The sequence below is a fragment of the Amaranthus tricolor genome, chromosome 14 (assembly GCF_026212465.1).
Source record: "Amaranthus tricolor cultivar Red isolate AtriRed21 chromosome 14, ASM2621246v1, whole genome shotgun sequence".
In the NCBI taxonomy this organism is placed as follows: domain Eukaryota; kingdom Viridiplantae; phylum Streptophyta; class Magnoliopsida; order Caryophyllales; family Amaranthaceae; genus Amaranthus; species Amaranthus tricolor.
In genome coordinates this window covers 13,968,013-13,992,321 of record NC_080060.1, presented here as the reverse complement: position 1 = coordinate 13,992,321, position 24,309 = coordinate 13,968,013, and the positions used below count along the sequence as shown (strand labels likewise).

Here is a 24,309-nt window from a genome sequence, read left to right as displayed (position 1 = left end):
CAAATCCAGACAAGATAAAAGCCATATTGGACATGAAATCTTCTTGATCTATGAAATAAGTACAAAAACTAACTGGGTGCTTGCTGGCATTAGAAGGATTTATGTCCAAATCCGTTGAAAAAGTTCTAGATTTAGAATACATGGTAGACAATTCATTTGGAAAAACATTATAACAAGATACGGCATTCCTCGGGTCATCATTACTAACAATGGTAGACAATTCATAAGCCAGAACACGGTAGAATATTGTGATACGTTCAACATTCTGATCAGGTTAAATTTAGTGTCAAGCCCACAAACAGATGGTCAATGGCATCAAAAAGAAGATTGAAGGGGCCAAGGGTACATAGGACGAAGAGCTACTAGGCTTCCTATGGCCCAATCGTACCACAGTCAAGGACGCAACAAGTCCATCATTCTCTCTAGTCTATAGATCAGAAGTCGTGCTTCCAGTAGAAATTAGGATACCTTCAAGTCGTGTCACAAAGAGAAAAAAGAGTTAACTTGGATTTGCTCCCGAAAACAAGGGGAAATGCCCTTTTGAGGCCAACAGCTCAAAAACAAAGAATGACCCGTTAGTTTAATCGTAACGTCAGAATAAGGTACTTATAAATTGGGGACTTAGTTATGCGTAAACTGGAGACCACGAGAAAATTTACTGAAAAAGTCAAACTTGGGGATAATTGGGATGGACCATTCAAAACCACCCGCGTCACCAAACCCGGCACATTTGAGTTAGAAAATTTAGAGGGTAAAAATTTACAATGTCAGTGGCATACAGACCATTTAAAGAAGTACTTAATTTAACAAGTTTTGCAAAGGGCCATATATCATCGTCAGTTATCCGTGTCATAATTATTCAAGTTATCATACTTTATACGTGTCATCAATTTATTGTCAGTTATCCGTGTCATCAATTATCAAGTTATCATTAATTATCCGTGTCATCAAATTTCAATTTTAATTTACGTCGTTAATTAGTACTCCAGATTATTTTCAGTTTTTTCAATGAATTCAATAAACTTCAATTAAAATCATTTATTGCAAATCTCGTTAAATTCAGTTAAGTTCATTTTTCGTATAAGTCTCGGGTGATTGATGCCCGGGCATAATCATTCTTCAAAATTCAGGGATTCAATGTTGATTGATTTATCGTCCGAATTATCATGTAATTATTATTAAAATTCATCAAATTTAAGACAATCATGTTAACATAATCATCAAAAATAAGCAAAAAATGTTGATTAAATATTTACGATGGTGCGAAGGCCGGATCATAGTTTAAAAAAAAATTCCCAAGTTCGGAAAGAACATTACAAATTTTTCACAAAGAGGTTAGCTAAGTTGACAAGCCAACCGAGAGATAAAACCATCAAGTAATCAATCCAGATCTTCATTATGCGTGGATACTTGTGCTGGAGGATCAGACTGCGGGTACGAGGAAGACTCTTGGCACGTCGGGGAAGGAGTGAACTCCTTTAGTTCAGTGGCTAAGCCGCGGAAGGTTTCTTTTTCATGTATAAGAGTGTCAAACAAGTCTAAACACCTCTTTTGCAGTTGGCAGATTGAAGACCTTTTCCAGCTTTGGGTTAGGGGAATATGTAACTCTTTTCATCAACATCAAAGGCTTGGTTGCTCAAGACCTTCAAGTCCCGGTCAAGTACATCTTTAAAATTGACTAAGGCCTCATCAAGACTTATCTCGGCCAGATCCCGAAGGTTGTCGAAGTTAACCCCCATTTTTCCGCCAGCTAGCTTGAACTTCTCCAGCTCAACCAACGCACCACTATTCATCATCTCGATTGAGAGGTCAGTCATGAAATTTAAGGCATAATCAGATTCCATCTATTTCCGTGCTATCCATGACTCCCTCTCAAACACGGTCAAATCGGTTGAGAGCAAGTAAACTTCTCGGTTGAGAGCTAGTAATCTTTTGTCGCGTCTAGGACACGGTCAAATTGGTCCATATCATCCAACACCATCTTGGCAAAATTGTCATTCTCAACGACCAGTTTATCGTGAGTCTTCTACATTTCAGCCACCTAGTTGCATAAGACGAAGTGTTTGATCCGCAGCCTGATCTGGCTTTTGTCCTACAGTATTGAGATGCTCTCCGATACACTTCCTCCATCTCTCGGTTAGGGCCAAGCGCTCGAACAATTCCTTACACTTGGCTTCTTTAAGGCCATGCAGCTTAATCACCTCTGCCCTCAACTTCTCTAGCTCGACATTTTGTGCATCTACCTTTGAAGAGAGGGCCTCATATGCCACGAATGAGTACACAACCAGTTCCTATTCCATCCTCAAAATTTCCTGTAACAAGGCTAAGTTAGCCTCAAGAATATCAATAAATAATCAAAGGTTTATTTGAAGGAACATACATTGGCGGCCGTGAAACGAGCCTGCCTCATCCTCTTAACTGGGAGAAGCGAATCGAGATGCTCGATGTCCCTTTCACTTATCATATTTCTTGATGCCCGATTGAGGCGAGTTATCAGGTCCTTATGCTCAATCTCAGTAAATGCCACATCATTTCGGTGTGAATGGATGCGGCGGTTGTATACTTTCTCATAGAATTGGGGCGGCGTCTCGCCTGACTTCTCAGTAATACCCTTGCCCTTCTCTTGGGTAGTCGGTCTACTTTTAGAACAAGATCAGCGGCCCTCTGCACCCTTATCCACTGGCCTGTGTTCAGCACAGGCTCAGCGCTGTAGACTGTGTTTCCCATAGAATCGTAGCATATAATGATGTTTTTTTTTGTTTTTTTCGTTTTATTAATAATCCAATGCATAATATTCATTTCTAATATACACAATTGCAATCACCAAAAAATCACCATAAATGCATCACTAATATACACTCGATCATGAAAATAAACAAATATTTATTTCAATCTCCTTTTTTTATTCAAAATCAATTAGCTTTTTGTTTGTGTTGATCGTTAAAGTAATTTGCTTTTTTTTACTAACGTATTATCAATCTAAGCGAATTGTGTTTATGTCTACCTATACCTTTATTTATTATTAGTTATCTTTTTAATGTGTGTCTCTACTCTAACCTTTGTGGGGTCTTGGCTTGTTTGTGTTTGAGTTTATGGCGTCACCGTCCTTTTACATCTAGTCTGGTCCACGGTAGTTGAGTATAGAGTTAAGGCAGACTAATGGTAACCTAAGGTCAGGTCCAAGGAAGAGGGGAAAAAGGGGCATCGTAAGTAGGATGTTGAACTAAGAGTGGGACTTGGAATATAGGCATGCTACAAGCCATGTCGTTGGAGTTGGCGACTGAATATAAGATTCAAGTGGCTTGCGTTCAGGAAACTAGGTGGAAGTGGCAAAAAGAAAGCGTTTTAAAGGGTTATAAGCTATGGTATGCAAGTTTGGGTGGAAAGCGAAGTGGAGTTGGTATTCTTGTAGCTAATGATATCCTAAAGCAAGTGGTAGAAGTTAGGAGGTGCAATGATAGGATTACGCTAATTAAAATAGTAGTAAGAGAAAACATTATATCGATCATTAGTCCGTATATGCCGCAAGTTGGGCTAGACGAGGAAGTCAAACGTGAGTTTTGGGGTAACCTGGGTGACCTTATAGATACCATCCCTGCCGATGAATAAGTTATTATAGGTGGAGACTTCAATGGACATATAGGTAAGGAGGCAGTTAACTGTAACTCAGTTGATGCCGGGTTTGGTTATGATGTAAGGAATGAGAGTGGAGAGATCTTGTTTGAGTTTGCGTTAGCAAAGAAGTTAGTTATAGCAAACTCGATCTTTAGAATGAAGGATGAGCACTTGATTACGTACAAGAGTGGTAGGCATGCAATGCAAATTGACTATTGTTTAGTACGGAAGGTTGATCTGAGCTAATGTCTAGAGTGTAAGGTCCTGCTGGGTACAGAGATGCCCACCCAACATAGGTTATTAGTACTAATGTTTCATATGAGAAGAAAGATTGCCAAGAAGAAGATAAAGGTCAAACAAATGATCATGTAGGGTAGACTTAAAGGGAATATGGTCACAACCTTATCAAACAACATTATGACGCCGGGCTTCCCAAGTATATCAGACGATGCAAATCAATGTGGACAACCATGGCGAAAACCATTCGAAAGGTGGCAAAAGAGACATTAGGGGTGTCGACGGGGAAACCAAAGGTGTACAAAGAGTCGTGGTGGTGGATCGAAGAAGTGCAAAAGAAGATAAAGGGCAAAAACAGGAGATTCAAGGAGCTCATGGCTTGCACGTAGGAGGAGGATATGACGCATAAGAAGGAGTGGTATAAAGAAGCAAAACGGGCGATAAAAAAAGTAGTAACGGAAGCTAAAGATCACGCGTTTGAAACCTTTTATCAAAATTTTAATACCAAAGAGGGGGAGAAGTATATTTTTAAGTTGGCAAAAGCAAGATCTAGGTAGAAGGACTTAGGGACAGTGAAGTTCATTAAGGATGAAGGTGGACCAGTACTCCTTAAACAAGAGTACATCAAGATGAGATGGTATCAATATTTTTCCCAACTACTCAATGATACTAGGGGTCTAAAGGAGGAAATTCGACAAACTTCAGACATCCAAAGAAAACAGGATCATGGGTCGATTATTGATATTACCACGGCGGAAGTTGGAGAAACTCTCAAACAAATGCGGAGATCAAAGGTAGTTGGACCTGATAACATTCCAATAAAAGTTTGGAGGGGTTTAGGAGTGAAGGGAATTCATTGTCTTACTAACCACTTTAATATCATCATGAGGTCTAGTAAGATGCCAGAATAATGGAGAGTTAGCACACTTATCCCACTGTTTAAAAATAAGGGTGATGCATAAGTATGCAGGACCTGTAGAGGGATTAAACTTCTAAACCGTACTATGAAACAGTGGGAAAGAGTGACTAAGAAAAGAATTAGACGACAGACAGTAATTAGAGAGAACCAATTCAGATTCATGCCGGGAAAATCAACCACCAAAGCAATTTATCTTTTGAGGAGACTGATGAAAAAGTATAGGGAGCAAAAAAAGAATTTGCATCTGGTGTTCATTGACTTGGAGAAAGCGTACGATACCATACCACGAAGAAACGTTTGGGATAGCCTCAAGAATAGAGGTATTTCACGAAGGTACGTTGAGGAAATACAAGACATGTATGACAGAGTGTCGACTAACATACATACACCGGTGGGTATGACATAATCTTTTCGAATTAAGTAGGACTACATCAAGGATAAACACTAAGCCCTTTCATTTCTATGGTCATTATGGAAGAAATCTCTAAATCCATATGGGAAACCATACAATGGTGTATGCTTTTCACCGAAGATATAGTTTTGGTCGTAGAAACCAAGGACGGGGCTAATAGTAAATTAGAAGAATAGAAGAAAGCTTTGGAAGATAAGCGGTTGTGCATAAGCCGTACGAAGACAAAATACGAACGATGCAATTTCAGTGGGACAATATCGATGGGGGAGTCAGAGGTAACCATAGGGGGAGAAGTTGTTGCATGCACGTCCAAGTTCAAATATTTAGGATCAATGATTCAGAGTAATAGGGAGATTTATGGAGATACTACTAATCGTATACAAGCGGGTTCGCTAAAGTGGCGAGTAGCAACCGGGGTGGTTTGTGATAAAACGCTCCCGACGAGATAAAAAGGTAAAGTTTACTGCATTGCAATTAGGCCGGCGTTTTATATGGGACAGAATGTTGGCCCGTAAAGAAGGTTCTCAAACAAATGATAGAAGTATCAAAAATGCGTGTGCTGAGGTGGATGGGTGGTAATACTACGATGGATAGGATAAGAAAACCAGGAGTTCAAGGAGAAGTCATGAGTTGCACCTTTCTCCGCAAAGATGCAGGGGAACCTGTTGAGATTGTTTGGGCATGTGCAGACAAAGAAACATGACGCCCAAGTAAAAAGGATCGAATGCATGATAGTGGAGGGCAAGAGAAGTCTAGGAGAACGTGGGAGGAACAGAGTTAAAGTGACATGCATGAACTTCACCTCTCTAAGGTCCTGACAAGGGATAGGGGCAGTTGGCGGCGCCTTATCCACGTCTTAGATTACTAAACCCGTCCCTTTTACCCATCGTTTGTATATATTATATATATATATATATATATATATATATATATATATATATATATATATATATATATATATATATATATATATATATATATATATATATATATATATATATATATATATATATATACATATATATATACGTGTATATATATATATATATATATATATATATATATATATATATATATATATATATATATATATATATATATATATATATATATATATTATATATATATATATATATATATATGTATATATATATACATATGTATATATATATATATATATATATATATATATATATATATATATATATATATATATGTATATATATATGTATATATGTATATATATATGTATATATATATATATATATATATATATATATATATATATATATATATATATGTATATATATATATATATATATATATATATATATATATGTATATATATATATATATATATATATATATATATATATATATATATATATATATATGTATGTATATATATATATATATATATATATGTATGTATATATATGTATGTATATATATATATATATATATATATATATATATATATATATATATATATATATATATATGTAATATGTACAAAAGTAGTCCAGTGCGAATTGTCATCGACTTTCGTCTTATTGTCTATGGGAGTTTCCTCGCCCAAATTCTTGTTTGTCGTGTTAGTTAAGTTAGGTGTATTTACATTAATGTTAACTAATGGTACGGGTATGTCCGAGTTATCCTTGTTATCAGCCATATTTGGGGAAGAATAAGAAAGTTATATAAATTTTAGGTGAAAAAATATACATTAATATTATGAACAAATGAGGAATAATTTGAAGATGTGAACAGTGTAGATATGAATAGTTTGAAGATGTAAAGGAATTATTTGAAGATTTGAAACGATTTGAAGATCTTTAAAGAAATTCAAAGAGATTCAATGAATATTCAAACCAAATTCGAGAAAATTTAAAGAATACCTTGTTGAAGATCTTGAGAGCTGTCAGAAAGATTGAGTCTTTGTGGTTGTCAGAGCGTCTCTCTCTAGCTTTCTTTCTCTAGATTTGAAAATTTGAGAAATAAAGTTGAGTAAATAATGAGATTTATTCCTGAATTTGTCCATTTATATGGTCAATAAATGCTTACCTACCAAAATCACTATTCATGTCAGGAGAATTTGAAAAGTTGGACCTGACAAGTATCCGCAATATAAATAGGGGAAGCGATTCGGACCCCCTTTTTAGCCTAAGATGAGGATCTTAGGGCTAATTTGTCTATGTAATTCATCATTTCCGAATCATTATAGAGGAAGCAATTCAGACCCCCGTTTCTAGCCTAAGATGAGGATCTTGGGGCTAATTTGTCTAAGTTATTCATCATGTCCGAATCATTATAGGGGAAGCGATTCGGACCCCCTTTTTAGCTTAAGATGAGCATCTTAGGCTAATCCGTCTAACTTGGTCATCATGTCCGAATCATTATCGGGGAAGCGATTTGGACCCCCTTTTTAGTCTAAGATGAGGATTTTGGGGCTAATTTGTTTAAGTTAGTTATCAGGTCCAAATCATCACAAGGTGAAGCGATTCAAACCCCCCTTTTTTGCCTTAGAATTGAAAATCTGACTAAGTTAGAATACAAACGCGACTCCTCACAGCAAAGAGATTCGTACCTCCATTAGGGCCCTTAGAAAGATAATTTGGTTATGTATAAGACACGGTATTTTCCCGTAACCTGATGGATTACAAAAGGAACATGAAAATGTAATTTTCACCGCGGTCCGTGCCATAACAAGGCCAAGACATCCATGAGCTTATATGCTTTGTTCAAGAATTATCCTTATATTTACCCTGTTATCGTTGAACGTGATATTGTGTCTGTATCTATAGATGTATAAGGATTTGAAGACCGTTTTTTTATTCCTTAGGTTAATACATTGAAGATAATTAAAGTGATCGGTTCTATTGAAATTCGAGTTATCATAGTAAAAGTGATTCGGAACCTCTTGGTAGGTTCCCGAGCAATTTAAAAAAATTTCTAAGACACAGTATATTTCCATGAAATTTTTTATGATGCAAAGTATTCGGACCCTCTTTTAGCCTAAGTGCAGGGGCTATGTTCCAAGTGTCTAAGAAATTTCGTGTCATTCCCTATCCGTGGTCAAGACATCCTAAAAGCGATTCGGACACTGTTTTGAGGGTCTTTCACCAAAATTATTGTAACATGATGAGCCGACAACTTGCCGAGATATATTTAGTCCGAGACATTGTCTCGGAATATTTTCTAGACATCATTAGTTTAACAAATTCCTTCTTAAGGACTTCCTTATTTTGGGGATAATACCACATTCACTGTCTGAGACGTCGTGGAGCTCGAGCAATCCTCTTTTGTACATTCATTGGTACAATTTTCGCATAAAGAAAGATGTTTTGATTCAGCTAATCACCTTTCTCACATCATCCTTCATGTGTGGGGCTAAATGTTAACATTTAAAGTTTATTTATTTTTTTTTTATTTTATTATCATTCTTGTAATATTACCTTTATACACTTTTATCATTTCTAGTGAGTTTAACCTAAAGTCAAGGAACCTTTGTAAATTCTCCATGTTTTGTGTTGAAATACTATGTAACTTCCATTGTTTTCTAGTACCCTAACTTCCTTGGTATAACTAGCCACTACTCTCCATTCACTGCCATTATTCTCCATCATACCAATAACTCCCCACTATCCTAGTAACCACCCTTACCTTCCTTTCTTATATATACCTAGGGCATCAGCCATTTACACACACCTTAAGCTTACATATTTCTTACCGACATTCTACCAAAATCTACACTCATCATATCCCTTATCAATACACCAAATACCATCTCCTAAAATCCTGATTTCCATAGTCTTGCATTCAATTAATTATCATTCATCCATTGATTTCTCTTCTCCTATCTAACTTGAGCGTTGAAGAGGTTTTTCGGGAGATCACCCCCGGGCAAGGCTAGAGTGTTGTGTTGTAGGCATTCAAGTCACATCCACGAAAGAGTCAGACTTCCACTTCATTGACCGTTGACTTTGATAACACTTTCACTTCAGGTATTTTAAGTATCACTTGTACTTTCTAGTTTCATCACTGAAATAGAGGGTATTGGTGTCAATTTTGTTGCTGTTTTTGTTCAAAGTTTTGCTTTTTATATCTGGCCTTTTTGTTTGGTGTCCACTTTTCAGTGTTGTGTGTGTTGGTTTTCGTCATGAGTTGTGAACCTGTTTGCTTTGGGGGCTTGAGCAGATTTCATCGATGGTGGCATGGGTGGTGTCCTTGTGTTTTTAAGGTGGCTATTTTAATTTGTCTTTGTGCTTGTTGGATTTATGGTGGTGGTTCCATAGTTGTTACTAATTTAAAGTGATGGTTGTTGTTTGTGTTGTTGATGTTTTGATGGCTCTAGATGGTAGGTGATGTTTGGCGTGGTGTTTTCTAGGTAGTTTTGCTTTGATTTTATGTTTTTATTCAAAGGTGTTATGGTGTGATGCACTTGAGAGATGGTTGTAATGATAGTGGCTGGTGATATTCATGGGTTATTTATGTTTAGACTTCTTCTAGTGTTGAGCTTTGCCTCCATGTGTTCTTGGGTGGTGTTGGTAATTGTTAGCGGTGATTTGGTGTTACATCATGGATTTGGTGATACCCTATTTTAGTACCGACGGCCTCTCCCCTAATATTATTTGAGTATTTTCATAACCCCTGGTACAGTTTCTTCCTTTGGCTTTTAGTATTGAGCTTTGCCTCCATGTTGTCATTGGTTGAATTGATAATCTATCACTCTTGCCGTTAACTTATGGTGATTTTGAGGGCCTAGTAGTACTGACTACTTCCTCGTGCTTTATGGGTCCAGTGGTGTTGGGCACCACCATATGTTGAGGGCCTAACGGTGTTGGTCGTCTCCTCATTTGTAGTATTCATGTCGTGGAGTGATGGATAGGTTTATCTCTTCTTGGTTGGTTGACGAGAGGGCCAGTTTGTGAGTTTGGCGTCGATGGGCTTCATTGGCGATTTTTTGGCAGTGAACGTACATATCTTGTACTAATTATAGGGTTAGTGCTCCCTAGGGTTAGTTTTGTAGGTTTTTTGGTAAACCCATATTGCTTAGGATTATTGTTTATTTGGTAGGCCATTTTGTGGCTCACCAATGGTGTTTTAGGTATATAGGTGTGTCAGGCTGTGACTCACCTTTATGTATTTGACCTCATTAGTCATGGTGTTTTGTATTTCCTAGTAATATGGGTTTGGTGTGTTCAATGGCTTGTCCAATTTCCTATAAAGGGCACCTTACATCTTTTGTTCCCTCAATGGATTTTTCTGTACGGGGTTTTTTTATGCTGGAAAGATGCAGACTATGGCCCCTTAATGCTTTGGTCTCATTTTCAAAAAAAAATGAACATAATATATATATATATATATATATATATATATATATATATATATATATATATATATATATATATATATATATATATATATATATATATATATATATATATATATATATATATATATATATATATATATATATATATATATATATATATATATATATATATATATATAGATTTTGGATCAAATGAGAAGGGGTATGAAAATGAGAAGGGTGAGAAGTAATCTAAAGCATTCATTTATTTGATCAACGGACAGATTTAATTTGTTTAATTTGATAGTTGCACGCGGTTCATTTTGCTTTTTACATGTAATATGAACCGGTTTTTTATTGATTAACCGGTTCAATATATAAAGAATTTTTTTTCTCTCTCCTACTTTACTTTCCTCCCGTTCCATCTTCCTCAAGAATTTTCGTTTGAATCTGCATCTTCCTCCCGTTCTTCAACCCTTAATCTGCTTTACTTTCGTTTGAATCTCGACATTTTCATTGTTCTTCAATCGTTCTTCGAATTTATTTCAGGTATTTCTTCAATAAAACTCAACAATGTAGAAATTTTTGCTTGTTTTGTGTTGTTGTTTCAGTTCTTTAATTAGTATATAAAAACACAACCGTTCTTGATTTAAGGGTTTATTTTCTTCGATTTTTGGTGTTTATTTGAATATTACTGTGGTATTTGATATTTAGGGTTAATTTCTGTTGATCTTCATTCTGCGATTTTACATTTTCATTCGATTTTTAGGGTTTTGATTTTTTTATTCTCGACATTTTGATTTTTATTCTGGATTTGAGTATTATTCTGTTATTTAGTTGTCATGATGATTGTCAGAAGGTAATGTTATTCTCGACATTACATTTTCATTCTTTTTCATTCTGAATTTTCATTATTCTCGACATTACATTTTCATTTCCTTTACATTTTGATCTTCATGATGATGACTTCAACTTCGATTATCACACTTTTTTTTAGTTGTCATGGCAAAAACAAGAGGTTCGTCAACTTCGAAATCAGGTCATCAACGAGGTCGCAGTATTCCAGTTGATATTCCCTCCACTTCTAATTTAGATTTGAATTCCAACACAAGAAAGAGAAGAGCTGAGGAAACTGACAATGTACAACAAAGGTCTGTAAGGTAATTTTATTGACTAGTATGTTGAATTCCAACATTGTAATTCCAACAAAGTATTCCAGGTCATCAACATTGTAATTATTCATAGTCATAGTATCATTTATTGATAACATAGTATCTTTTTCTAAGAACATTGTACATTTTTTTTGTTGTTGCAGGTTGAGATCTACATTTCAGACCAAAAGTAGACCTTCTCAATTGATCAAATTGATGAAGGGATTCACTGAGAAACAAAAAATCTCAGTGAGAGAGATTGGTTTTGGTGGCCTTCTTAGTTTAAAGTTATATAGAAATCCATCTGCAATGCTTGGTTGGCTTGTAGATTGTTTTGATCCCGGTAGTTGTATGTTTTCAATAGACTCTTTCAAGTGCTTTCAAATTTCTGAACATGACGTATATGATGTTTTTTGTCTACCTCTGAATCCAAACAATGATGTAGAATTAGTTTCAAGGTGTGCGAACAAGTATAATCCTGATTTTCCCTTGAAACAAGAATTTAGATCCTTTTTTGGTTATGAAGATACAAATGCAGCAATTCCCTTAGAATTGCTTGAACGAATGATCCCTAAGATGATTGATGGTGGGGATGAGTTCAAGCAACTTTTTGTTTTGCATGCTATTTCTTCTTTCTTAGCCCCTACCCAAAACAGAACAATAGACCATAAGATTGTAAAGTCTATAGTAGATCCGAATAAGATTAGTACTTTTAATTGGTGTAAATATGTTCTTGATCAGTTTTGTGACTCTGTTGTTAGATATCGTAAAGGAAAGTTGCAATTTTTTTCTGGATGCATTGTTTTGTTGGAAATTATTTATTTTCATCGTTTGAAATTCAAGAATATCTCTTTGCCATCCTCTTTACCTCTTATCTCTCATTGGACTGATAAGGATGTGTCAAAAAGAATTAAGGAGGAAACATCTGCTAATCATTTTGGCAGTGGTTTAATTTTGAGTACATATCCTGTGAGTGAGACGATGGTGTTTGAGTATGGTCAAGCTGTTGGGTTAAAGGTGAACCACGTTGATACTGCACAACCAAGTGTAAATGAAGAATCCTTCAGAGATCAAACAGTGCAAGACGATGATAAAATTGAGTTTCAGTTGCCTTCAAATGCAATGCGTAATTCTGATATACGCCGATTAGCCGGTGATGTAAGTATAATCTTACTTATTTATGTTGCCTTCAACATTATATTTTTAATAATAACAAATATTTTTTTTGAAGACAGTAGCATTTTTCAATGTATAGTAACTTGGCATTAGTTCATAGTAACTTTTAATCAGTCCCTGAACATAATCAGTCCCTGAACTGTATAATCAGTTGATCCCTAATTTAATAATAACAAGTATAATCAGTCCCTGAACTGTATAACAAACATTTTTCAAATTTTCAAAATAGAACACAGTAGCTATACATTGTCATAGTAACTTTTAATCACAACATAGTATCTTTTTCTAAGAACATAGTAGCATTCACCTTGGCAACAAATATTTTTCAAAATTTCAAAACAGAACACAGTAGCTATACACAGTCATAGTAACTTTTAATGATAAAATAGTATCTTTTTCTAAGAACATAGTAGCATTCACTTTTGGAAAATAATCATAACATAGTATTTTTTTTATAATGTTATAGTTACTTTAATTTGAACAACATTTAACTTTATCTTTACTTATTTTTGTAGGAAATATGTGAGTTACTGATGCTCATGAGGAGGGACACTCAAGTTGTCTCTGAGTTTTACATGGAGAAAATTAAGTTGTTCTTAGAACAAAAACGTTCATTTTCTTCTCCTCCTGTCCCTTTTGCTGATGTTCCTTCTACCTCATCCACACCTTTTTCTGAAACCCAAAGTTTTTTCATGAATCCTACCGTGCTGAATACAATCGATGAGATAGTTGACACGGTTAAATGGGTTACCTCTATTCCAAGTATGGTGAATGAGGTTTTTGTTGCTGATGAGGGTAATGTAGATGTTTTGCATCAGGTAATTGAAGATGATGTAGTGGATGAGGTTGAATTGGATCAAGTTGTTGATGATGTGGCAAATAATGTCACTGTTTTTGAAAGCCATGGTTATGAGAATGTATTGATACATGGCAGGGCAAAGTGTTCCATTCCTTTTAGAGGTTTGAATGATAAATTTACGTTTGTTTCACATCTGATGAAATCAAACAAAAAATATATGAGAACACTTGGTTCGTTACTTCAAGAAACAGTCGACTATTGTTTTGTTTTTGACAAATGTTTCGACAATAGGTGTGTTTTTTTTTTTTGTTTTTCTTTTTTTGTGATTTTTGTTTTTTATTATACTTATTTTATTCCTTTTATTTGACAGTGAATTGCTTGTGAATTTTGAGGACAATTTGAGAATTCAAAGGGAAGAGTTTTATACTCTAGGGGATCCCTCAAAGTGTACTCATGTTTCTGTTGTGGATTGTTGGTGTTTATTACTCAATGAAAATGAAAAGAACAAACAATCTTCCAAAAAGTTCTTTTTTAATGCTAGTTCTAGTGTACGTTTTTTGTCATTTTTATTCTAAATAACTTTTCTTTTATTTTGAACTATTTTTAGTTATTTCATTGTTTATTTTTACAGCTTGCTTTGTTGGATTTTAATAATAGTGGTGGTTCTCAACAAATTGATTTAATTTATGATTCTTGGGTCAAATGGGTGGATTTCAACCAAGTTGATTTGTCTAAGTTTGATCTGGTAAGATATTTTTTTAATGATTGATTTACTTATATAGTCACTATTTTAGTTATTATAGCTACTAATAGGTAGTTAGTACTTGTGCAGTCACTTTTTTTTAGATATATTTATTGATTCAGTGATATATAATATACAGATTGTGGTTCCAATACTGAAGGGCAGTCAGTACTTCTTACTTCTTTTGAATATGAAGTTAAGAATAGTGCAATGGATTGACAATGTGAACCATACTGCTATTTCAGAAGAAGAAATTAGAAAGCTAGGTGACACTATGGTATGTGTAGCATTTTATTATCCTGAAAAACCTTTTGCCTATGTTGCTAAGATTATGAAATATTTATTAATAAATATTTAAATGAAACTTTTGTAGAAAGATTTGCTGTCAACAATTTTTGATGATAAGATGCAAGCTACTGATGTTATTCCATTATGGAAAATGGAACGAGTTCCCACTGATTGGAAAACGACTGCTAGGACTAACATTGAAAGTGATGTATTCATGATGATGAGCATGCTGTTCTTTGAGGGAACAGTTGATTTCCAGTGTCCAATATTGAATGCAGTTACGATTTTTCTTCTTAATATTATCTTTAAATGAATTTTTTTGAATGACATTCTAATTAAAAGATTCAAACTAAATGTATTTTCTTTTTATGTAGGCTCCATTGAGACATGTTGCAAGAGTTAAGATTACTGGATCTTTATTGTTATCTGATTTGAACAAACAAAGATCTAAAGTTTTAGAAGAGGTGTCCAATTTTAAGGATAAAAGACGCTCCATTGCCAAACAAGTTTCTATCAGAAGATTAAAGATTCGTTAATGTGAAGTACAAGATGAAGTTGTGAATTTTTTAGTTGTACAAACATTTGATGGAACATAGTAGATAATCTAATTGCTGTAGTTACTAGCTAATCTAATTACTAGATAATCTAATGTGAAGTTTTTTATGACTGACAATCTTTTTCTATTTTCCAAATTAAAAAAAGAAGGCAGTAGCTATACATTGTCATAGTTACTTTTTGTTGACAATCTGATTGACAATCTGTTGCCTTTTTTGTTGTTTTTTTTGAATGTTGTTTAACAATTTTGAATATATGCTCCATCGTCCATCTCGAAGAACCTGAATCAAAGAGTTTTGCATTACTAATGGATCCTCAATCCAATTTGAAAAGATATTAATTACTTACTTTTTTTTTTGAATATATGGGTAACTTCAGTACTTTGCTTTCCTATTAATTCATCAAAGATATTAATTACTTCTATTAGATGCGATTAAGTTGAAAAAGATAAAGAAGAAGTTCTTATGCAGTTATTAATGAACCTTTTTTTCTTCTAACTTGTTTGGGCACATGAATTGGAGTGTCGGGTTGGCATCAAGCAAACCAATCACCGGCCTAATCTGTTGGTAAATGAGGATGGTTTCAGGCCGGTAAAGTCGAAGTGGGTGAGAAAAAATAAAGGTTTATCAATTGACCAGAAAACCGCCATGTTTAATGGGCAAATTTAGCAGCATGTAGGAATCCTAAAATTGCAGTAACAGCTGATGTTCCTGAACCTTGTGCATCCACTAGTAAGGAGGATGCTATGAATCCAGCAGAACATCCGTATGCTCCAATTGGGGAGATTTCACAATACCAGTGTAATCCTCTAATGAATAGTAATGGCTTTGAGGCACTACTAACTATAGATGATTGTGATGAGCACAGAACAGTGTTGAAGGAAAATAGTAGTAATGAGGCAAGTAAGGTGCATAACAAAGGAGGGGGGAATGGAGTGGATGTGCATAACCAGTGAATGTACAGAAGACAGTAGCTATACATTGTCATAGTAACTTTTAATAACAACATAGTATCTTTTCCTAAGAACATAGTAGCATTCATTTTTGCAACAAAAGATTTTTCAAAATTACAAAACAAAAGACAGTAGCTATCCATAGTCATCTTAATATAATCTCTTCATCTATCTGTTCTTCAGCATCAATTTTCCTGCATAACAAAAATTTTGCACTTTCATTTACATAATCAAATTATTAAATAAGGATACAATAAAATATAAGCAAATTATATATTTTATACCTTCAGTGGGGTATCTTTTGTTGATGGGCAATTTCGACTATCATGATAATCAAATTTACCACAAGTTTTGCACTTTCTTTTAGGCTTCTTGCTTTGCTCAATAGTTTGTTCCTTTTCCCCAATTATTCTTTGCCTTTTTCCTTTGTTCTTTGATTGGATTGGGTTTTGTATTTCCATTGTCGAAGATGAACTTGTGCCTACTAACAATTCGATTTGTTGCTCTTTAGTAATGTCCACCCTCACATCATCACTTTCCTCCAATTTTCTACTAATATCTTTTAGGTTTTGTAAAAGTGATTGTAAATCACTCTCACTCCGTTGAGCTAAACCTACACAATTGAATATTTCACACCAAACTTCCCCCAACAACTTCCCCACGTTGTTACACTTTTTGCTCTCTTCAATCAGATTCCCATGCAAATCAACAATAGGCTTCTTTAAAGCTAGCTTCGTCCAACGATCTAAAACATATTGCTGTGGTATTTGTGTTATTTGTCTTGCACTCATAACACAAATCGCATGGGAACATAATATTCCTATCCGTTTAAATAACTTGCAATCACAATCTACCTTCAACTCGTCAATCGAACTTCCCAGTATAAATTTCACCTTGTACATCTTACTTACCGTTGAGTCCAAAACAGTTATACTTTCCACACTTTCAATCTTTTCAATACTTTGAATATAAGTTTTGAAACAAGACTTATAAACTTCATTTTGAAAAAGAAAAAATATTTTTCTAGTATAGACTTCACCGGCATGTTTTTCAATCGGCAATGGTGTTTTATATTGTGGGTTTGTGTGAAGTGATTCAGCATTGAGCTTATCTTGTTTGTACCTCTGTGCATCCATTGCACTTTCATAACTCATATAAAATTCAACAAGTGTCATGTGCGGGTTTGAAAAATGGTTGAAGAAACTATTAACACTTTCCGATTGGGATGTAGTTCTCAAAATCCCCCCCAATGGGATATCCCTAAAATATGCGGGTATCCATTGATCTCGTATACTAAATATACTAGTAAACCATTTATCTGTTTGAAGATTGTATTTGGTCATAATTCCCTCCCATTTTTCCTCAAATTCATCTTCTTCTTGATCAATATTCCACACACACCCATTTAATTCTTTCAAAAAATCTTCATTTTTATTCAATTCCGGTCCAACTTTATCAGTCACTTTACTCATGATGTGCCACATGCAAAGTTTGTGTATTGTGTGTGGAAATACATTTTTAATCGCAATTTTCATTGCAGGGTCTTGATCAGTTATCAAATATGTTGGCATACACTCCTCCATACAATGTAAAAAAGTTCTAAATAACCACTCAAAAGATTCACTATCTTCCTTAGCTAATAAACCTATACCAAATGTAATACAAGACTTATGATGATCTACACCAGTAAAAGGGGCTAAAACCATGCTATACTTATTGGTGTTATAAGTACAATCAAAAGTAACCATTTCTCCAAATAAACAATAATTCTTTCTACTTATCGCATCGGCCCAAAATAAACGTGATATGTGGTCCTCCTCATCTAAAGCATAATCAAAATAAAACCCCGTGTAAATATCTCTTTTTCTGATAAAATTCTCGATCAACATCTTCCCATCATCTCCTTTAATATATGCTTTCAAATCCCTATGGAAATTCTTAAAATCTCGCATTGTCACTCCCACATTCTCATAACCCCCGACATTTTCCTTAAACAATCTAAAGGATTTAACCGGTCCTATATTAACCCGTGCATTCTTAGATATGAAATTTTTGTGCAACAAAGTCATTTTCCTATTACCCAATAAAAATTGACGCGATGTAGGGCTAACTAGACAATGATTGTGCGCCTCTTCGAATTTTAAAACATGGTATGTTCTCTTCGCTATGTCATATTTCAAAATCAATCTAGCTTTACAAACAATTCTTTTGGTTGATCTCTTATAACGTGCAACAACATCTGCACTTTTCTTAGGTTTAGGTTTTATGATACCCTCCCTACTACAAACAAAATATTTTAAAAAAACAATACCCTTTTTTTTGTAGGTAGTAGATGAACGTATATCAAAACCGCAAATTTCAGCATATTTACCATAAAAATCTAAGGCTTTCTCTAAGTTTTCAAAAGCCATACCAACAAATGGCTTTTTATCAAACTCAAAATGAGGAATCCACAGGGTTGAACCATTTGGGGTAACTTGTGTAATAGTTCTTGGAGTTTGAGTCCCTGTATAACAATCCAAAGTTTTTCCAAAATTAAAAAAAGAAAACAGTAGCTATACATTGTCATAGTAACTTTTAATCACAACATAGTATCTTTTTCTAAGAACATAGTAGCATTCACTTTTGCAACAAAGTTTTTCCAAAATTAAAAAAGGAAGACAGTAACTATACATAGTCATAGTAACTTTTAATCATAACATAGTATCTTTTTCTAAAAACATAGTAGCATTTACTTTTTGAAACAAAGTTTTTTCAAAATTAAAAAAAGAAGGCAGTAGCTATACATCGTCATAGTAACTTTTAATCACAACATAGTATCTTTTTTTAAGAACATAGTAGCATTCACCTTGGCAACAAAGATTTTTCAAAATTAAAAAAAGAAGGCAGTAGCTATACACCGTCATAGTAACTTTTAATCACAACATAGTATCTTTTTCTAAGAACATAGTAGCATTGACCTTGGCAACAAAGATTTTCAATATTACAAAAGAGAAGACAGTAGCTATACATTGTCATAGTAACTTTTAATCACAACATAGTATCTTTTTCTAAGAACATAGTAGCATTCACTTTTGCAACAAAGTTTTTCCAAAATTAAAAAAGGAAGACAGTAACTATACATAGTCATAGTAACTTTTAATCATAACATAGTATCTTTTTCTAAAAACATAGTAGCATTTACTTTTTGAAACAAAGTTTTTTCAAAATTAAAAAAAGAAGGCAGTAGCTATACATCGTCATAGTAACTTTTAATCACAACATAGTATCTTTTTTTAAGAACATAGTAGCATTCACCTTGGCAACAAAGATTTTTCAAAATTAAAAAAAGAAGGCAGTAGCTATACACCGTCATAGTAACTTTTAATCACAACATAGTATCTTTTTCTAAGAACATAGTAGCATTGACCTTGGCAACAAAGATTTTCAATATTACAAAAGAGAAGACAGTAGCTATACATTGTCATAGTAACTTTTAATCACAACATAGTATCTTTTTCTAAGAACATAGTAGCATTCACTTTTGCAACAAAGTTTTTCCAAAATTAAAAAAGGAAGACAGTAACTATACATAGTCATAGTAACTTTTAATCATAACATAGTATCTTTTTCTAAAAACATAGTAGCATTTACTTTTTGAAACAAAGTTTTTTCAAAATTAAAAAAAGAAGGCAGTAGCTATACATCGTCATAGTAACTTTTAATCACAACATAGTATCTTTTTTTAAGAACATAGTAGCATTCACCTTGGCAACAAAGATTTTTCAAAATTAAAAAAAGAAGGCAGTAGCTATACACCGTCATAGTAACTTTTAATCACAACATAGTATCTTTTTCTAAGAACATAGTAGCATTGACCTTGGCAACAAAGATTTTCAATATTACAAAAGAGAAGACAGTAGCTATACATTGTCATAGTAACTTTTAATCACAACATAGTATCTTTTTCTAAGAACATAGTAGCATTCACTTTTGCAACAAAGTTTTTCCAAAATTAAAAAAGGAAGACAGTAAATATGCACAATCATAACTTAGTATTTTTTTTTTTGAAGAACATAATAACATTACCTTCTGACAATTCTTTTTCATTGTTGGAAGTTTTTGGTGAATCTTCCATATTAAGCACTTTTTGTAAATCTTCCATAGTATCTCAATCTGAGTCTGTTAATCAAAATCAACAAAGAAAACGAAAATGAAAATCTGACTCTGAGTTTTGAAGATACATAAATCCTAAAATGTAAATCTTCAATTAGCATACCTTAATTCAAGGGAAGAAGAAGATTCAAATCAAGATCTGAGTCTGTAAATCAAAATCAACAAAGAAAACGAAAATGAAAATCTGACTCTCAGTTTTGAAGATACTAAATCGAAAACGAAAATGAAAAACTAAGAAAGCAATCAAAACAAATCTGAATTTGTAAAAGGTACACATAAGAAATCGAAAACAAGTAAAGATTTTTGGCAGACTAAGAAATCAAGAGAAGAGGAACATTTTCGCAGAAGAAAACGAAAACTAAGAAATGAATCAAAACAAATCGAAAAATAAAAACTATAAAATGGTAAATTACTAATTTTCATACCTTAATTGAAGAGAAGAGGAAGATTTCACAGAATAAATCGAAGGTTTTTCGAAGGTTTTGAAGGTTTTTCGAAGATTTCGCAGAAGAGAAAGTCCCTGTTCTTCAAAAAAACCGAATTTGCATTTTTTTTTTACTTGCCCTATTTTTTCCGGCTTGATATCCAGACCATTAGATCTTTGAGAAATCGACGGCTCAAAATCCTTCTCACCCTTCTCATTTTCATACCCCTTCTCATTGGATCCCTCCCCTATATATATATATATATATATATATATATATATATATATATATATATATATATATATATATATATATATATATATATATATATATATATATATATATATATATATATATATATATATATATATATATATATATATATATATACATATATATATATATATATATATATATATATATACATATATATATATATACATATATATATATATACATATATATATATATACATATATATATATATATACATACATATATATATATATATATATATATACATATATATATATATATACATATATATATATATATATATATATATATATATATATATATATATGTATATATATATATATATATGTATATATATATATATATATATATATATATATATATACATATACATATATATATATATATATACATATATATATATATATATATATATATATATATATATATACATATATATATATATATATATATATATATATATGTATATATATATATATGTATATATATATATATATATGTATATATATATATATATATGTATATATATATATATGTATATATATATGTATATGTATACATATATATATATATATATATATATATATATATATATATATATATATATATATATATATATATGTATATGTATACATATATATATATATATATGTATATGTATACATATATATATATATATATATATATATATATATATATATATATATATATATATATATATATATATATATATATATATATATATATATATATATATATATATATATATATATATATATATATATATATATATATATATATATATATATATATATATATATATATATATATATAGATGTTGAGCAACTACCGTAGGAGGAGGAAACTTGAGTTCCAAGTCGGTGAGAAGGTGTTCCTTAAAGTCTCGCCAACAAAGGGAATCAAGAGGTTCGGAATGCAAGGGAAGCTTCGTCCTCGGTACACTGAACCTTATGAAATTTTGCTCAGAGTTGGGGAGGTAGCTTATGAGTAAGCATTACCCCCACAATTAGCTAAGGTTCACAATGTGTTCCATGTGTCGCAATTGCGCTGGTATGTGTTTGATCCATCACATGTTCTCTAGTATGAGCCGATTCAACTTGTTGAAAGCTTGCAGTATGAGGAGAAGCCCCTAAGGATCCTAGGTCGAGAGGTTAGAAAACTCCGTAGCCGCACGATTCCACTTGTGAAAGTGCTATGGAGTGGACAGGATGCCGACAATGCTACTTGGGAAAAAGAGGACGACATGTTAATTAGATACCCTTACTTATTTGAGTGATGTATTTATAACCATTAGTTTGAGTTAGTTTCGAGGACGAAACTCTTGTAAGAAGGGAGGACTGAAATAGTCGTATTATTAGGAGATTTCATTAGTCGTTTTTAGTGCCTAATTATTCTTAAGTATTTGTTCGTCACTAATTATAATTTAATTAGTGATGGTAGTAATTTGAAAAATCTCTACAATGATTAGAAACTTGTTAATTCGTAACGTGATTACGAATCGTAACAAGTAACGTAAACTTTGGAGGTAAAACTTAAAGTTGAGCAACTACCCATAACAGTTCGAAAAATTTTTTTATTATTACCCAAGCATATTATGTAACCATGATGGGAGTAAATTAAATATTTCACACATATACAAGTGATTTTTAAACATGAAGTACAAGTTACACAACTTGTTACATGTACAACAATTTTTACCCAAACCTTAAACTATCTTAGATAAACTTTTCTTACACTATAATAGATCAAATGATGGACAAAAATCACCAGAAAAAACCCCAACCAGCCATGCTAAAGTTGTCCTACTCCCCCTTATAGCCCTTTGTATACTTACACAAGCTAAAAACTCTACCCAAGAACCCCTTTTGTTCTACCTAAAGCTTGTGCATCATTACAAGCATGCAAGAGGCAAATATTTGAAGCAAAAACACTCTATTTTCTGAATAATTATTCAGCCATAAACCCCAACACATTGCTCCCAAGTTCATCCTTGAACAAACACTAGAATCCTTCAAACTTTCAATAACTAAAAGAATTTCTTTTCTCATCAAATCTTCTTCAAAAACCCATCTAAAACTTCTGAAAATTTATGTTTATAAACTCAAATCTCCCATAAAAATAATCTTCATCTTAAGAGCTTTCCATAGACACCAAACTTGAAGAAATCCACCAAGTATAGAGTAAGTTATGTTCATTTCTTTATTCCACTAGTTTTTGTTAAAACTTGTTCATGTAAATCATAATTTTTTACATGAATTTTTTATAAACTAAGATCATTATAAAATGAGTATTTTATCTCTAAACTAAGAAAATCATTACTTATAAATCTATAAAAATCGGCCATAATAGAAAGTAAGAAGATGTATTTCCACAGACATATAAATTTTGTTACTTAAAGGATTCAAATAAAATTATGGGACTTAACTAAGTATGTTGCTCAACATAATAAGTATACTCCAAATATATTAAAATCATCACAAGTATTAGTCTAACAACTCTAACTTGGAAAAATTATTATTGATTTTTGGATGAATGCAATATGTTTAGTTGAAGAGTTGGAGTTGAGACTTGAACGGCAAGGACCCGAAGTTAGAACCGCTTCTAAGAACGCATAGGAGCTTACGGAATAATTATATAGGCTTGGAGTCGAGGTATGTCACATGGGGTGATTTTTAAAGGATTTAAGAACAAGTTGGGAAAGTTTGTGTATAAACTTTTTTTTTTAAATAAAATTCCCAAAGATAAATACTTAAATCTTGAAAAATGATGTCAAAATGATAAATTTGAGTATGGAATGATTTATTACATGTATTATTATTGTGGGCATCATGCATGTTGATTTTATAAATTATTGTATGTTTAAAGACATGTTTAACACTACTTTGTGAAAGTTATTGTGATGGAAATGATTATATGAATTTGAAAATATTTGAAATTCATTTTAAAATAAATTTCCAGTAGCTATATGTTAAGAAAATTTCTTGGATACTTTTTGTTGAGATTATTCGTTAAATTGATATTTTAATGGATTTTAAGGTGTTAAATACTCTTATTATAAAACATGGTATTAGATGAACTCTTCATCATCAAAAATAATTAATAAAAATATATTAGAATGTCTCCAACAAGATTTGGCCAGAATATATTTAGTTTGGAATTTTTTTTATTATTTTTGAATAATCGTTAAATTGCTTAACGGTAAATTGTAAAATGGTAAAATATAAAATAATTACCAAACAAAGACATATGGACTTGAAATTTTTATCACATACTCA

At 32.5% G+C, this 24,309-nt stretch overlaps 3 protein-coding genes and 1 long non-coding RNA gene across 4 annotated transcripts; 2 read left to right on the top strand and 2 right to left on the bottom strand.

Annotated features, from left to right (window-relative positions):
• Positions 1-3,249: 3,249 nt before the first annotated feature.
• Positions 3,250-3,861, top strand: LOC130799322 (uncharacterized). The gene is made up of 2 exons (XM_057662423.1): positions 3,250-3,553; positions 3,620-3,861. Exons 1-2 carry the CDS (start codon positions 3,250-3,252, stop codon positions 3,859-3,861), a joined length of 546 nt encoding a protein of 181 aa, XP_057518406.1.
• Positions 3,862-5,443: 1,582 nt separating this feature from the next.
• On the top strand, positions 5,444-5,886 carry LOC130799321 (uncharacterized). The gene is made up of 2 exons (XM_057662422.1): positions 5,444-5,570; positions 5,684-5,886. Exons 1-2 carry the CDS (start codon positions 5,444-5,446, stop codon positions 5,884-5,886), a joined length of 330 nt encoding a protein of 109 aa, XP_057518405.1.
• Positions 5,887-16,173: 10,287 nt separating this feature from the next.
• LOC130799319 (protein FAR1-RELATED SEQUENCE 5-like) lies at positions 16,174-18,568 on the bottom strand. The gene is made up of 3 exons (XM_057662421.1): positions 17,672-18,568; positions 16,442-17,281; positions 16,174-16,351 (listed from the first exon to the last, which is right to left on the bottom strand). Exons 1-3 carry the CDS (start codon positions 18,566-18,568, stop codon positions 16,343-16,345), a joined length of 1,746 nt encoding a protein of 581 aa, XP_057518404.1. The 3' UTR covers positions 16,174-16,342.
• A 65-nt stretch (positions 18,569-18,633) lies between these two features.
• On the bottom strand, positions 18,634-20,442 carry LOC130799514 (uncharacterized). The gene is made up of 3 exons (XR_009039276.1): positions 20,416-20,442; positions 20,226-20,318; positions 18,634-18,663 (listed from the first exon to the last, which is right to left on the bottom strand). It is a non-coding gene; the product is annotated as an uncharacterized LOC130799514 (long non-coding RNA).
• Between the last annotated feature and the right edge of the window lie 3,867 nt (positions 20,443-24,309).